This window comes from Mesoplodon bidens (assembly GCF_964165515.1).
Source record: "Mesoplodon bidens genome assembly, chromosome: 19".
NCBI lineage: Eukaryota > Metazoa > Chordata > Mammalia > Artiodactyla > Ziphiidae > Mesoplodon > Mesoplodon bidens.
The window spans coordinates 40,215,370-40,229,723 of NC_138179.1; the positions used below are offsets into that span (position 1 = coordinate 40,215,370).

The 14,354-nt window shown below is 49.2% G+C and overlaps 1 protein-coding gene across 2 annotated transcripts in view; it reads left to right on the plus strand.

Annotated features, from left to right (window-relative positions):
* The window catches only part of MGAT5B (alpha-1,6-mannosylglycoprotein 6-beta-N-acetylglucosaminyltransferase B), a gene marked incomplete at its 5' end in the record, with an annotated part of 69,031 nt that extends 66,400 nt beyond the window's left edge, over positions 1 to 2,631 (plus strand). For both annotated transcript variants that reach the window (XM_081217953.1, XM_081217954.1), the window contains 2 exons: positions 286 to 542; positions 1,062 to 2,631. In XM_081217953.1, coding sequence (XP_081074079.1) covers positions 286 to 542; positions 1,062 to 1,260 — 456 coding nt within the window. In that variant the 3' untranslated portion in view covers positions 1,261 to 2,631. The remainder of the gene's footprint in view (positions 1 to 285; positions 543 to 1,061) is intronic.
* Between the last annotated feature and the right edge of the window lie 11,723 nt (positions 2,632 to 14,354).

A 14,354-nucleotide genomic window follows, 5' to 3' on the forward strand; every position in this document is an offset into this window, starting at 1 on the left:
TCCGGTCTGTTTCCTTCCCCGCGGGGTTGGAGATGGGTGGAGCCAAGCAGTACTGCTGAGAGACCAGGCCTGGGGCGCCCCTGCCCTGGGCCCCCAGCTCGAGTCCCAACCCCCATATCACAGCACAGAAATGCAAAGACTCATTTTTCATTTTTATTACACAGCTGTTTAGAAGTTTAGTGAGTGGGGAGTAGGGAAGACCCTCCCCCTGCAACCCCTACCCACAGGATGAGTTGTGAGTGAGGTATTCCATTTTCCCTCTTGACACTGCTTTCCTCTGGGCAGGACTTCTGTGTGGCCCCAGGCCCTGCCCCCCCAGGGGCCCGAGCCCTGGAGAGCCCCTTCATCCTGGCCCCCAACGCCACTCACCTCAAGTGGGCCCGCAACGCCAGCTTGGCCCCTGGGGCCTGGCCCCCAGCGCACTCCCTCCGGGCCTGGCTGGCCGCTGCTGGGAGGGCCTGCACGGACGCCTGCCTGGACCACGGGCTGATCTGCGAGCCCTCCTTCTTCCCGTTCCTCAACAGCCAGGACGCCTTCCAGACGTGAGTGAGCCCCGGCCCAGCTGACCTCACCTGTAGCTCCTTTGCTCCCGTGGCCACCTTGCCCCCGGCCCTGCCAGCAGTGGGGGCATGCAGTGCTTTCCAGTGAGTCAGGAAGGATCCAGAAGGGACCTTCCGGGCAGGTATCCACAGCACAGCTGCCCACTCTTGGCAAAGCCTCTGCCCCAAACCACTAGGGGCAGCTCCCTGCCCAGCCCCTGACCTCCTCATCCCTCCCTCAGCCCCTGCCCAGCCTGTCTGGGCATCTTCTAGGTCCAGGTCACAGAGGCTGCCCCAGGTTCCTCCTGATGGGTGAGCCTGGGGCCCCGGCCCTCCTGCCCACTCTCCTGTCTCACAGCAGGGGCGCGGAGGAGCTGCAGCCCAGCATTTGTTCTGGCGCCTCCTAGAGACATCTCCCTGGGTCTGGAATGGGATGGGCTAGGGAGAGGGAGTGGGCAGTGCCAGGCTGGGGCAGCCCCCGCCCCGTCCGCTGAGTGACCACCTCCGTTGGTGCCCACCCAGGCTGCAGGTGCCCTGTGATGGCACTGAGTCGGAGATGAACCACCTGTACCCGGCCTTTGCCCAGCCGGGCCAGGAGTGCTTCCTGCAGAAGGAGCCTCTGCTCTTCAGCTGCGCCGGCTCCAGCACCAAGTACCGCCGGCTCTGCCCCTGCCGAGACTTCCGCAAGGGCCAGGTGGCCTTGTGCCAGGACTGTCTGTGAGGGCGCCCACCCGGCTGGCCCTCCCCGCCGCAGGAGAAAGCACCAGCAGATTCTGAGCTCCAGCGACCCGCCCTACCACCCCCCGACACCCGCCCCAAAGCCCCCAGGCTGGAGCCTCCTTTCTTGGCCAGGACGTGGGCCAAGCCGATAGGTGCGCAGGTCTTGGGGAGGGAGGCAAGTCTGCCGAGTGCCTCGTGCCCACCCTAGGCAGACTCCTTGTTCTCACCCCGAGGGCTCGTGGCAGCGTTGTGGGCAAGCAGCTGGGGGTTGGTCAGAGGGTCCCACTGGCCCAGGAGCAGGTGGTCGGAGGCCCCTTGCTTTGTGCAAGACCAGATCTGGACCAGATGGAGTGCGGGCCTTTGTCCTTCTTGGGCCCAAGGATGGGGCCTCTGGGCATATGATAGAGGAAACAGGGTGATGCTTGCCCAGTGGCCCACTGGAGGGTCCACAGAGTGGGGAGTGATGCATGAGGGGGTCAGCCTTGTCCCTGTGGAGTTGTTTGGGGTGTGGACAGAAAAGGCCGAGGACTGGGGGAAGGCCAGGCTGGGGGACCCCGTTCATGCCGCCGCAGCCCCACCCCTCCTGTTTTCCCAAATTCCCCCTCCCTTCCACACTTGGGCACCAGAGTTAGGGTTGCAGGGACCACTTAGACCCTGGGTTGAATTGTTTCCCTCTTGCTTATTCCAACTTTCTTCACTTTGGGCATTTCCTGAAACCTATCCCAGCATGACTGCGATTCCAGACCGTGGATTTGTTTCCAAAGCCTCAGTCCCCACCCCAGCCTCTGAGAACAGGCTCTAGAATCTACCCTGCCTCCACCTCCTAAGCATCTTTTGTAGGCTTGGGATGAAGCTTCAGCCCCATGGCACACGTGGCCCAGTTCCTGGATGCCCAGGCCTGCTATCCCCACGTAGCCACCCCTGCCCCATCAATGCTGTGTCTGTGTCCCTAACCTCCAGCTTCCTCCAGCCTCAAACCGCCTCTGGATCCAGCCGTCCATCCGTGTGGCATGCCTCCCCCTTCACCCTGAGCGCTGCCTGAGGAAACAGATCGGGCAGTCAGAAACACTGCCACCCCACCCCCGTTTTTAATCCCACTCCCAGGCAACCCGCCCCACTCACCTAGGCCTGCCCCTCCTCCCTTCCAGGGAGACAGCCACAGGGCCCTGAGTCCAGAGGGCAGGGCCTGAAGGTGGATACCTCCCATCAGAGAGCCCTCTCGGCCTGGGCAGCTCCTGTGGCCACAGAAACTCAACAGTCATCAAGGACCTGACCTGTTGGGGGAAAGCAATAGAGATACTCTTTTCTCTCTCTTTTTTTTTTTAAAGATTTCTTGAAATAATAAATATTTTATTGGGATGTGAGGTGCAGAGGAGGAGCTGTGCTATTTCTCATCTTTTCCTGGGACGCCCAGGCCTGGAGGAGTGAGGGGGTGTGGACACCCTGGGTGCGGGGGGTGAATATCTGGGGCCCCCGGGCCCCTCCTCCACATTGTCACTCCAGCTACAAAGTTGGTGCTGTGTCAGGCTGCCTAAAGGAAGTCCCTGCGGGCACCAGAAGTCCACGGCCCCTCCCGGCACTCCGGCACTGTGACTCCAGGGACCCCGCTTGACCAGCAGGGCTGGATCCAGTTCTGTTCACCTGGGGCTGGCCTCTGCTGGCTGTGGTTGCTGTGAGGTCAGAGAACATAAATGCATTTTGATGACAGCCTGAGCCAGGTCGTGATAAGAAGACTAACTAGGGGAGGGAGATCAAGATGGCAGAATAGGGACTTCCCTGGTGGCGCAGTGGTTAAGAATCCGCCTGCCAATGCCGGGGACACGGGTTCGAGCCCTGGCCTGGGAAGATCCCACATGCCACGGAGCAACTAAGCCCGTGCGCCACAACTAGTGAGCCTGCACTCTAGAGCCCGCGAGCCACAACTACTGAGCCCACGCACCTAGAGCCCATGCTTTGCAACAAGAGAAGTCACCGCAATGAGAAGCCCACGCACCCAACGAAGAGTAGCCCCCGCTCGCCGCAACTAGAGGAAGCCTGCGCGCAGCAACAAAGACCCAATGCAGCCAAAAATTTTTAAAAGATTGCATAGAAGGACACAGAGCTCACCTCCCCCCACAAACATCACAAATACATCTATAGGTGGAAGAGTTCTCCCAGAAAGCCAACTGAAAGCTGGCAGAAGATCTTTCACAACCAAAGCTGTAAGAAAGATCTCTTTGTAACCAGGTAGGAAAGAAGAAAAAAAACAAAGCAGTATGGAAACTGGGCCCCTGGGAGGGAGCTCTGAAAGAGGAAAGGTTCTTTGCCTTGGGATCCCCCTTCACCATTTGCTCGGGAGGTGTGTGTGGGTGCTGACTTGCTGCCAGGCAGGGTAGAGAGAGACCAGCACCGACAGCGGCCACGTCTCCACACTTCTCAGCCCAAAACATGCTACTGCTAGTATGCACAGTGGCTGGGGCTTCACCGGACAGACCCAGGGAGAACACTTGATTTAGCTGTGTGGAAACAGCCCAAAGGGCCTGGAATATGGTCTGGGCACTATTGTTAACACGTGCAAGATGGGGCGCAAGTCTGCCATATAAGACCCCTGCTGTCAGTGTGCTCAGGTGGGGCGTGGCTACAGTGGCCATGGGCTCTCTGAGTGCATACACTGCGGGGGCAGGGCTGACATCTGAGCCTATTATCAGCACTCCCTCAGCAGGGGCAGGTTCAGGGACAGGTCCAGCAGCAGCTGACTTTGTTGGTAGGCACACTGGGTGTCAGGCAGCATCACGGAATTGCATGTCCCCTGTGGGCAACCCCTGGTGAGGAATACACAAGGGTTCTTTTCCCAGCGGAAGTGCTCCAGTCCCACCTACCTCACACTGCAGCTTAGAGCCGGATCTGGGAGCTTCTATTCCAACAGCTGGGGAGCAGACCCTGCCCCCAACATAGCTGTGACAACCACAGAGCAAAGAGGAGGACCCACCCAACATCCAGTGCAGGCTCTGGTCACCACAACACCAAACACACCCCCTATCAAAGGGACAACAGCCAGCACACCCTGAGGAAAGATGTGGCAGACATCCATACCAAAAACAGCCCTCACACCAAAAATATTGGACTCACACAGTCTATACCGGGTCACTCCCATGTAAAAGCAGCCCTTCGAGACCACAGTAGAAAACTGTTTCTCCTAAATTCAGAGACAAAATTTAAGTAAAATGAAAAAGTGGAGGAACTACTCCCAATTAAAAGAACAAGAGAAATCCCCTGAAAAAACAAACAATGAAACAGACCTCTTCAGTTGACCAGACCCCAAATTCAAAAAGGAGGTAATAAAAATGTTAAAGGAATGAAGAAAGATTATTGATAGAAATATAGATCACTGTAACAAGGGACTAGAAACTATAAAGAGGAACCAGTCAAAATTAGACAACTCAATTGCCAAGATAAAAACTGAGCTAAAGGCAATGAATAGCAGACTAAATAATGCAGAAGAACAAATAAGTGATCTGGAAGATAGAATAATGGAAATCACCCAATCAGAATAGCAGACAGAAAGACAAATAAAAAAAAATGAAGGCAATATACGAGATCTATGGAATAATATAAAATGTGCCAACCTACACATAATAGGGGTTCCAGAAGGAAAAGAAAAGGGGATTTAAAATGTATTTGAAGAACTTATGGCTGAAAACTTCCCAAACCTAGAGAAAGAAACAGTTATCTAGCTACAGGAAGCACAGAGGGTCCCAAACAGATGAACCCAAACAGGCCCACACCAAGACATGTCATAATTAAAATGGTAAAAGTTAAAGATAGGATTCTAAAGACAGCAAGAGAAAAAGTGTCAGTTACAAACGAACCCTCATAAGGCTATCAGTTGATTTCTCTACAGAAACTTTGCAGGCCAGCAGGGATAATATATTCAAAGTACTGAAAAGGAAAAATCTGCAACCTAGGATACTCTACCCAGCAAGATTATCACTTAGAATAGGAGGAGACACTAAGAATTTCTCAGACAAGCAAAACTAAAAGAATACAGCAATACTAAACCTAACCTAAAAGAAATATTGAAAGACCTTCTCTAAATAGAAAAGAAGAATCAATAGGAAAGGGAACAACACAACAGGAAAGGCAAATATATCAAAGGACTGAAGATCACTTAAATAAGCCAGTACATAGATTAAAAAATAATCAAAATATTTTTGTAAAGTGATTATTACTGTAATTAACAGCAAAGGATAAACATGTGGATGTAAAATAGGACATCAAAATCCCAAAATGGGGCTTCCCTGGTGGCGCAGTGGTTGAAAGTCCGCCTGCTGATGCAGGGGACACGGGTTCGTGCCCCGGTTCGGGAAGATCCCACATGCCGTGGAGCGGCTGGGCCCGTGAGCCATGGCCGCTGAGCCTGCGCGTCCAGAGCCTGTGCTCTGCAACGGGAGAGGCCACAACGGTGAGAGGCTCGCGAACCGCAAAAAAAAAATCACAAAATGTGGGGGAGAGAAGTAAAAAAAATGTAGATCTTGTAGAATGTATTTGAACTTATACGACTGTAAGTCTACAGCAAGCATATATAGTTATGGGTTAACATACTTGAAAACCAGGGTAACCACAGATATAAAACATATAATAGAATCACAAAAACACAAAAAGAAAGGAACTCAAGCACAATACAAAAGAAAACCATCAGAACACTAAAGGAAAAACAAAAGAAGAATAAAGAACTGCAAAATCAACTAGAAAACCAGGTTTAAAATGGCAATAAATACATACTTATCAATAATTACTTTAAATATCAATGGACTAAATGCTCTGATCAAAAGACATGGAGTGGCAGATGGAATAAAAAACAAGCACTTACAATATGCTGCCTACAAGAGATTCACTTTAGGGTGAAAGACACACATAGAAAGTGAGGGGATGGAAAAAGATATTTCATGCAAATGGAAATGACAAGAAAACAGGGATAACAATAATCATATCAGATAAAATAGACTTTAAAATGAAGTCCGTAAAGAAAGACAAAGAAGGACACTATTTAACGATAAAGGGATCAATACAAGAAAAGGATATTGCATTCGTCAACATAGGCACCCAATATAGGAGCACCTAAATATATGAAACAAATACTAACAGACATAAAGGGAGAAATTTACAGGAATACAACAATATTAGGAGACCTTAATACCCCACTGACATTAATGGACAGATCATCCAGACAGAAAATCAATAAGGCAACAGAGGTCCTAAATGACACAATACAACAGTTGGACTTAATTGATATCTACAGGACACTATATATTTAAAAAAATACACATTTTTTTCAAGTGCACATGGAACATTCTCTAGGATAGATGACAAAGTAGGATAAAAAATAAGCCTCAACAAATTTAAGAGGATAGAAATTATTTCAAGCATCTTTTCTGACCACAGCACTATGATTATAGGCCAATATCTCTGATGAATATAGATGCAAACAAAACTCAACAGAATATTAGCAAACCAATCCAACAGTATATAGAAAGGATCATACACCATGATCAAGTTGAATTCATTCCAGAGTCACCAGGATGATTCAATATATGCAAATCAATGTGATATGCCACATCAACAAAATACACAAACCACATTATCTCAACAGAGGCAGAAAAAGCATTTGATAAAATTCAACATCCATTCATGATAAAAACTCTTATCAAAGTGGGTATAGAGGGAACATATCTCAACATAATAAAAGCCATTAGTGACAAACCCACAGCCAACAATAATACTCAACAGTGAAAAGCTGAAAGCCTTCCCACTAAATTCTGGAACAAGACAAGGATGCCCACACTCACCACTTTTATTCAACATACTATCCGAAGTCCTAGCCACAGCAATCAGATAAGAAAAAGAAATAAAACATATCCAGATTGGAAGGGAAGAGGTAAAATTGTCATTATATGCAGATGGCATGATATACTCTATATAGAAAACCCTAAAGACTCTACACAAAAACTATTAGACCTAATAAATGAATTCAGCAAGGTAGCAGGATACAAGATTAATATATAGAAATCTGTTGCATTTCTTTTTTCTTAAACATTTATTTGTTTATTTATTTGGCTGCATCGGGTCTTCGTTGTGGCATGAGGGAACTTCATGCAGGATCTTCATTGCGGCACTCATTGCAGCACACAGGCTCTTTGCTGTGGCGCACGGGCTTCTCTCTAGTTGTGGTGTGCAGGTTTTCTCTTCTCTAGTTGTGGCGTGGGCTCCAGAGCGTATAGGCTCTGTAGTTTGTGGCACGTGGGCTCTCTAGTTGAGGCACGTGAGCTCAGTAGTTGTGGCACATGGGCTTAGTTGCCCTGTGGCATATGGGATATTAGTTCCCTGACCAGGGATCAAATCCACATCCCCTGCATTGGAAGGCAGATTATTTTTTTTAATTAATTAATTTATTTTATATTTTGGCTGCACCGTTAGTTGTGGCATGAGGGATCTTTATTGTGGCATGCAGGATCTTTCGTTGCAGTGCGTGGGCTCTTCATTGCGACATGCGGGCTTCTCTCTAGTTGTGGCATGTGGTCTTCTCTCTAGTTGTGGCACACGGGCTCCAGGGCACATGGGCTCTGTAGTTTGCAGCATGTGGGCCCTCTAGTTGAGGCACGTGAGCCCAGTAGTTGTGGCCTGCGGGCTTAGTTGCCCCACAGCATGTGGGATCTTAGTTCCCTGACTAGAGATCAAACCCGCATCCCCTGCATTGGAAGGCGGATTCTTTACCACTGGACCACCAGGGAAGTCCCAGTTGCATTTCTTTACACTAAAAATGAAATATGAGAAACCTAAAAAAAAAATCCCATTTAAAATCACATAAAAAAAAAAGTACCCAGGAATAAACCTAACCAAGGAGGTGAAAGATCTATATGCTGAGAACTATAAAACATTGATAAAGGAAATTGAAGATGATTCAAAGAAATGGAATGTTATCCCATGCTCTTGGATTGGAAGAATTAATATTGTTAAAATGGCCTTACTACCCAAAGCAATCTACAGATTTAATGTGATCCCTATCAAATCACCCATGACATTTTTCAAAGAACTAGAACAAATAATCCTAAAATTTGTACAGAACCACAAAAGACCCAAAACTGCCAGAGCAATCCTGAGGAAGAAGAACAAAGCTGGAGACATAACCCTCCCAGATTTCAGACAATACTACAAAGCTACAGTAATCAAAATAGCATGGTATTGGCATAAAAACAGACATACAGATCAATGGAACAGAATAGAGAGCCCAGAAATAAACTCACACACCTACAGTCAATTAATCTTCGACAAAGGAGGAAAAAGTATACAATGGAGAAAAGACAGTCTCTTCGGCAAATGGTGTTGGGAAAGCTGACAGCCTCACGTAAATCAATGAAGTTAGAAGACTCCCTCACACCATACACAAACTGAAAATGGTTTGACCTAAATATAATATGTGATACCATAAAAGTCCTAGAAGAGAACATAGCAAAACGTTCTGACATAAATCGTAGCAATATTTCTTAGATCAGTTTCCCAAGGCAAAATAAATAAAAGCAAAAATAAACAAATGGAACCTAATCAAAAGATTTTGCACAGCAAAGGAAGCCATAAACAAAATGAAAAAACCTATGGACTGGGAGAAAAAATTTGCAAACAATGCAACCCACAGGGGGAGAACAAATTCGCAAACCATGCAACCGACAGGCGGTTAATTTCCAAAATATACAAACAGCTCATACAACTCTATATCAAAGAAACAACCCAGTCAAAAAATGGGTAGACCTACATAGACATTTCTGCAAAGAAGACATACAGATGGCCAACAGGCACATGAAAAGATGCTCAACATTGCTAATTATTAGAGAAATGCAAATTAAAACTACAATGAGGTACCAGCTCATACCAGTCAGAATGGCCATCATCAAAAAGTCTACAAATAATAAATGCTGGAGAGGGTGTGGAGAAAAGGGAACCCTCCTACACTGCTGGTGAGAATGTAAATTGGTGCAGCCACTGTGGAAAACAGTATGGAGGTTCCTTAAAAAAGTAAAAATAGAGTTTCCGTATGATCCAGCAATCCCACTCTGGGCATATATCCAGAAAAGATGAAAACTAATTCGAACTGATACATGCACCTCAATGTTCATAGCAGCATTCTTTACAATAGCCAAGACATGGAAACAACCCAAGTATCCATCAACAGACAACTGGCTTAAGAAGAGGTATATTGGAATAATACCTTGCCATTTGGAGCAACATGGATGGACGTAGAAATTATCATACTAAGTGAAGTAAGTCAGACAAAGAAAGACAAATATTATATCACTTATATGTGGAATCTAAAAAATATCAAATGAATTTATTTACAAAACAGAAACAGACTCACAGACATAGAAAACAAGCTTATGGTTACCAAGGGGAAAGGTGGAGGAGGGAAAATTAGGAGTATGGGATTAACAGATACACACTACTATACATAAAATAGATAAGCAATAAGGATTTACTGTGTAGCACAGAGAATTATATTTAATATCTGTAATAACCTATAATGGAAAAGAATCTGAAAAATATGTATACATATATATAACTGAATCACTTTTCTGCACACCTGAAACTAATACAATATTGTAAATCAACTATACTTCCATTTAAAAAAAAGACGTATTTCCTGAGCATTTACTGTACTTCAGACACCATGCTGAGAGTTTGATACACCATGATTTGTCATTTTATGTGCTTAGCCATCCTACCATGTAGGTACTATTCTATCCCCATTTTACAGTTGAGAAAACTGAGGCACAAAGTTTAAGTAACTTGCCCAAGGTCACACAGCTTATAAGCTGTGAGATGGGATTTGCTATAAAGTGAGGATCAAATGACCCAATAGAGGGACAGTCCAGCATGGTGCCCAAGCCACAGGATATGTTCATGGTTTTACATAATCCTGTGTTTGAGATGCTCCCCTAGCCAGTGGTTCTCAACGGGGGCAGTTAGCTCCCCAGAGGACAACTGGCATGATCTGGAGATGTTTGACTGTCATGATAGGGGCAGGGGAGTAGCCTACTCCTGGCACTCAGTGGGTAGAGGCCAGGGATGTGGGTCAACCTCTCACAGTGCACAGGACGGCCGGCACCAACACGAACAATCTGGCCCAAAGCATCAGCAGTGCCGAGGGGGAGAAACCCTGTTCTAGGCCAGCTGTTCTCACACTTTGATGGGCATCAGAATCACCTGAGTCTGAGCTTATTAAAACCCATAATGCTCTCACCCCCCGAGTTTCTGATTCAGTCGGTCTGGGGTGGGCGCTGGGAATTCGAGTTCTTACCAAGGCAGCGCTGCTGCTGCAGGCCCAAGGCCCACACGTTGCACACCGCTGGTCTAGATCAAGTGGGTACCAGTAGCTATTTTACTTATTTTTAATAGAATTTTAGCTTGCAATTCCCTGATGACATAGGATGTGGAGCATCTTTTCATATGCCCACTGGACAGCTGTATATCTTTTTTGTGAGGTGTCTGTTCAGGTCTTTTGCCCATTTTTTAATCGAGTTGTTTGCTTTCTTATTGTTGAGTTTTGAGGCTTCTTTGTATAGGAGACTACATTTGAATTCTCTTAAAATGTTAATGAGGTGGATGGGTGGGGTCGGGGGAAGGTGAAGCTGGAGGGGCAGGTGAAGCTGGAGGGGCAGGCAAGAGAAAGAAGTCAGGCGCCGGGAAGAAACTGCAGCCCGGATACAAGACCAGATGCTGGTGCCAGGAGGCCCTTCCTCCCTAAAACCGAAGCTGGCCACCCCCTGCTTCACCCCTACCACTGCTGAAATAGGCATGGACCGGCCTCATCACCACCCTGCCAGGCGACTCCATTCTCTCCACTTACAGATGAGGAAGCAGGTGTGATGAGGCCCCGCCCTAGCCTTTGCAGTCACCTGTGGAGCGTTAGCCATCCCCATGTCCAAGGCTGCACCCAGGCTAATTAAACTGAAATCTCTGGGCGGGGGCCAGGCATCAGAATTTTAAAAAACAACAAAAAAACCCAACACTCCGGTGTTTCTAATGTGTGTCCAGCATGAACCACCGGTTTCCCCGTCATGCCTGGATGGCTCCTCCCTGCTCCCTCACCTCCCGGCTTTGTTCTCATAGACCAATCAGGTTGAGGGCGCTGGAGGAGGCCTCCTTTGAAGGCTTAGCACCCCCCCAGTCCCCACCTGCAGCCCTCAGGCTTAAAGCAGCTCCTCCCTGCAGCCCAGGGCTCGGGAGGCTGCCAAGCCTGGGAATGAAGAGGGAAGAGGCTGGGTCCGGCCTGGGCCTGGAGCCAAGAGCGCACATAGGCTCCAAGACAGAATCCTGAGATCAAGGCCAGGAGAGAGAGTGCAGGGAGGCTGTTGACCAGCTTGCTAGCCCAGAACCAGGGAGGGGGGAGGGCTGCCGAGGGGCAGAGTCTCCTCTAGTCTCTGCAGAGCGCTGAAAGGCATTCCCAACTCCAGTTCCTTCCCCTGGTCACCAAGGACCCTCTTAGCCGGGGCTGGGCCTGGCAGATATGCCTCCCCCATGTCCTGGCACCGCAGCTGCAGCCCCTCCCTTTAGCTGACTCAAAGTCCCCTGAAACCCCATGTGTTCCTCCTGCCATGTCTGGGGGAATGAGCCCAGGGCAGGGGTGAGGTCTCAAGAAAAAAGGCGCACCCACGCTCCCTGCATTGGGAGCACAGAGTCTTAACCACTGGACTGCCAGGGGAGTCCCAGTGGCCCATGGGGGTCACGCTGGTTCCTCCAGCATCTTATCCTAGTAACCTTTAAAGTGGTCACAACATTTCCTTAATTGGGGGGTCTTTTCAGGACGGTGCTAGGGAGAGGTTCCCCCGTTCCCCATGGCCTCTCCTTGTGCAGCCCTGCCCCCAGCTCAGAAGGGAAGACAGGTGTGGATGCCCCTGTTCCAGCTCTTTTTTTTTTTCCTGTTCCAGCTCTTAAAAGAGCTGAGTCAGGCCCAGGCTGGCATCCGGGCACCCAACCTGCTGCCGTGGAGCTTACCTTATTTTGCCCTTTTTTTTCTCCTGTGTGAAACGAGGAAAATGCTCCCAGCACACACGGGGGTTAAAGATGAACCAAGGTCAGGCAGGTACAAGCCGGGTTGCGATGTGTGGGATGAGGCGGGCGTTGAGTAAGTGGGCTGTGAAGGCTCAGGGTCGCCTCCAGGTGCTTCCAGGTAGGAGGGGCTGACCGCCCCTTCCGGGCAGGTGAGACCAGTAAGGCTCGCGGGAAATGCTGCTCCCAGCCTACTGCTGCACCAGATATTCTGAACCCCCAACCTGGAGGGCCTTCCTCTAGCCACAGCTGCTGGGGGTGGGGGATGGCTGTCCTTGGGTAGAACGAGATGCAAGGTGTCGTGATTGAATTGAGCACCGCTTCCCATCCGCCCCCACAAAGCTGTGTTGAAGTCCTAACCCCAGTGCCTGTGAACGTGACTTATTTGGAAAGAGTCTTCATAGGCGTAGTTAAGACGAGGTCATACTGGATTAGGATGGGCCCTGAGTCCTTATCACAGAGGGAAATTTGGACACATACATACACAGGGGAGAAGGCGATTTGGAGACGGAGCAGAGATTAGAGCGATGTAGCTACAAACCAAGGAATGCCAAGGACTGCCTGCAACACCAGAAGCTGGAAGAGGCAAGGGAAGATTCTTCCCTCGAGGATTCAGAGCGAAGGCAGCCCTGCCAACACCTTGATCTCAGACTTCTAACCTCCAGAACTATGAGAGAATACATTTCTGTTGTTAAAGCCATGCAGTTTGTGATAACTGATTACAGCAGCCATAGGAAACGAATACAGATGGGGTCAGATTTCTGCTGCTTTTAAAGATAATAGCAGGAGAGAGGTAACCAGACTGAGTGCCCTCAGTCATGAGCCCAATGGCCCCCCGGCCAGGCTGTGGGCCCCAGCACACAGCCCAGTCCATCTTTTCTCATAAAAGCGTGGTGCTAGCTCAATAAAAGCTCCCAAAGGAAAAACAACGCTTGTGCCCAGGGATCTAGGCAGGCTGTGGATCATGCCCATTCTCCTCCCCGCCGAAACCCCCGAATACGGGCTCTCAGGGCACCTGGGAGCAGCATCCGGGCACCTCCAGCAGGAGGGGGGCGGTCCCTCCAGCCTGACTTCCCAGGTTGGCTCTGCTCAATCAGCCTTAGATCATCTCCCCCTGACTCTGCTAAATATAGCCCAGCCTCGACTTCTGCATATATTTGAATACTGGGCTCCAGAGACGCGTGATTCTGGAGAAACGGTGCAGCTGAGTCCCCTGAGTTGGGTGTGAAACGAACGGAATAGAGACCCTTTGTTCTTCCAATTCAACTCTCAGTTACCTCCTCTGTCCCTGGCTTCCCAGGCTTGACCATCGGCCACCTCTTCCTATCAAGACCCTTTCGGCGGCGTCTTCTCCAGCAGGGATCCCCAGGGCTTGGGTGGGGTTGGGCATTTGGCTTTTGGAGTTTCAGGCTGGGGGCTAGGTCATGTGAGGGTGCCTTGGACCCACGTGAGATATCCCTCGGCGCTTGATACCCTTTCCCTAGCCCCCCCTCGGTTCCCCAGAACCCCTCTCTGTCCACCCCATTCTGGGGTCCTAAGAAGGTGCGGATGGAGGGGTGGGTGGAGATTGTGAATTCCCAGCCTTGTCTAAAGCTGGCATCCTCATTTCCCGTCACTCATTCATCCAGCAAACACTGGCCCAGCACAAGTGCTTGTTGCAGCGTTTGGCCCAGAAGATACAAAGTCTCCCACCTAGTGCCCGTGTTTTGGGCACCAGCATCCAGGACCTGGGGTAATGGGACTCACCGGGCTTCCTGAATCTGATGACGCTTGGTTTTCATCCGTTCTGGAAAGTGCTCAGCCAGCATCTCCTCGTATTTTGCCTCTTCCACAAAAAAAGAACCGCCTCCTCATCTCCCTGCACTGGGACAGGTATTTTCTGCTCTACCCTTTTACTGAAGCTGTGGTCCTTAAGAGGTTGCTTTTCCCCACCTCAATCTCCAGGCCCCGTCTCCCGCCTCCAGGGAGAGGTTGACATCCAAGCCCCTTGGTGCAGGGTTTGGAAACGCCTCTCAGCCT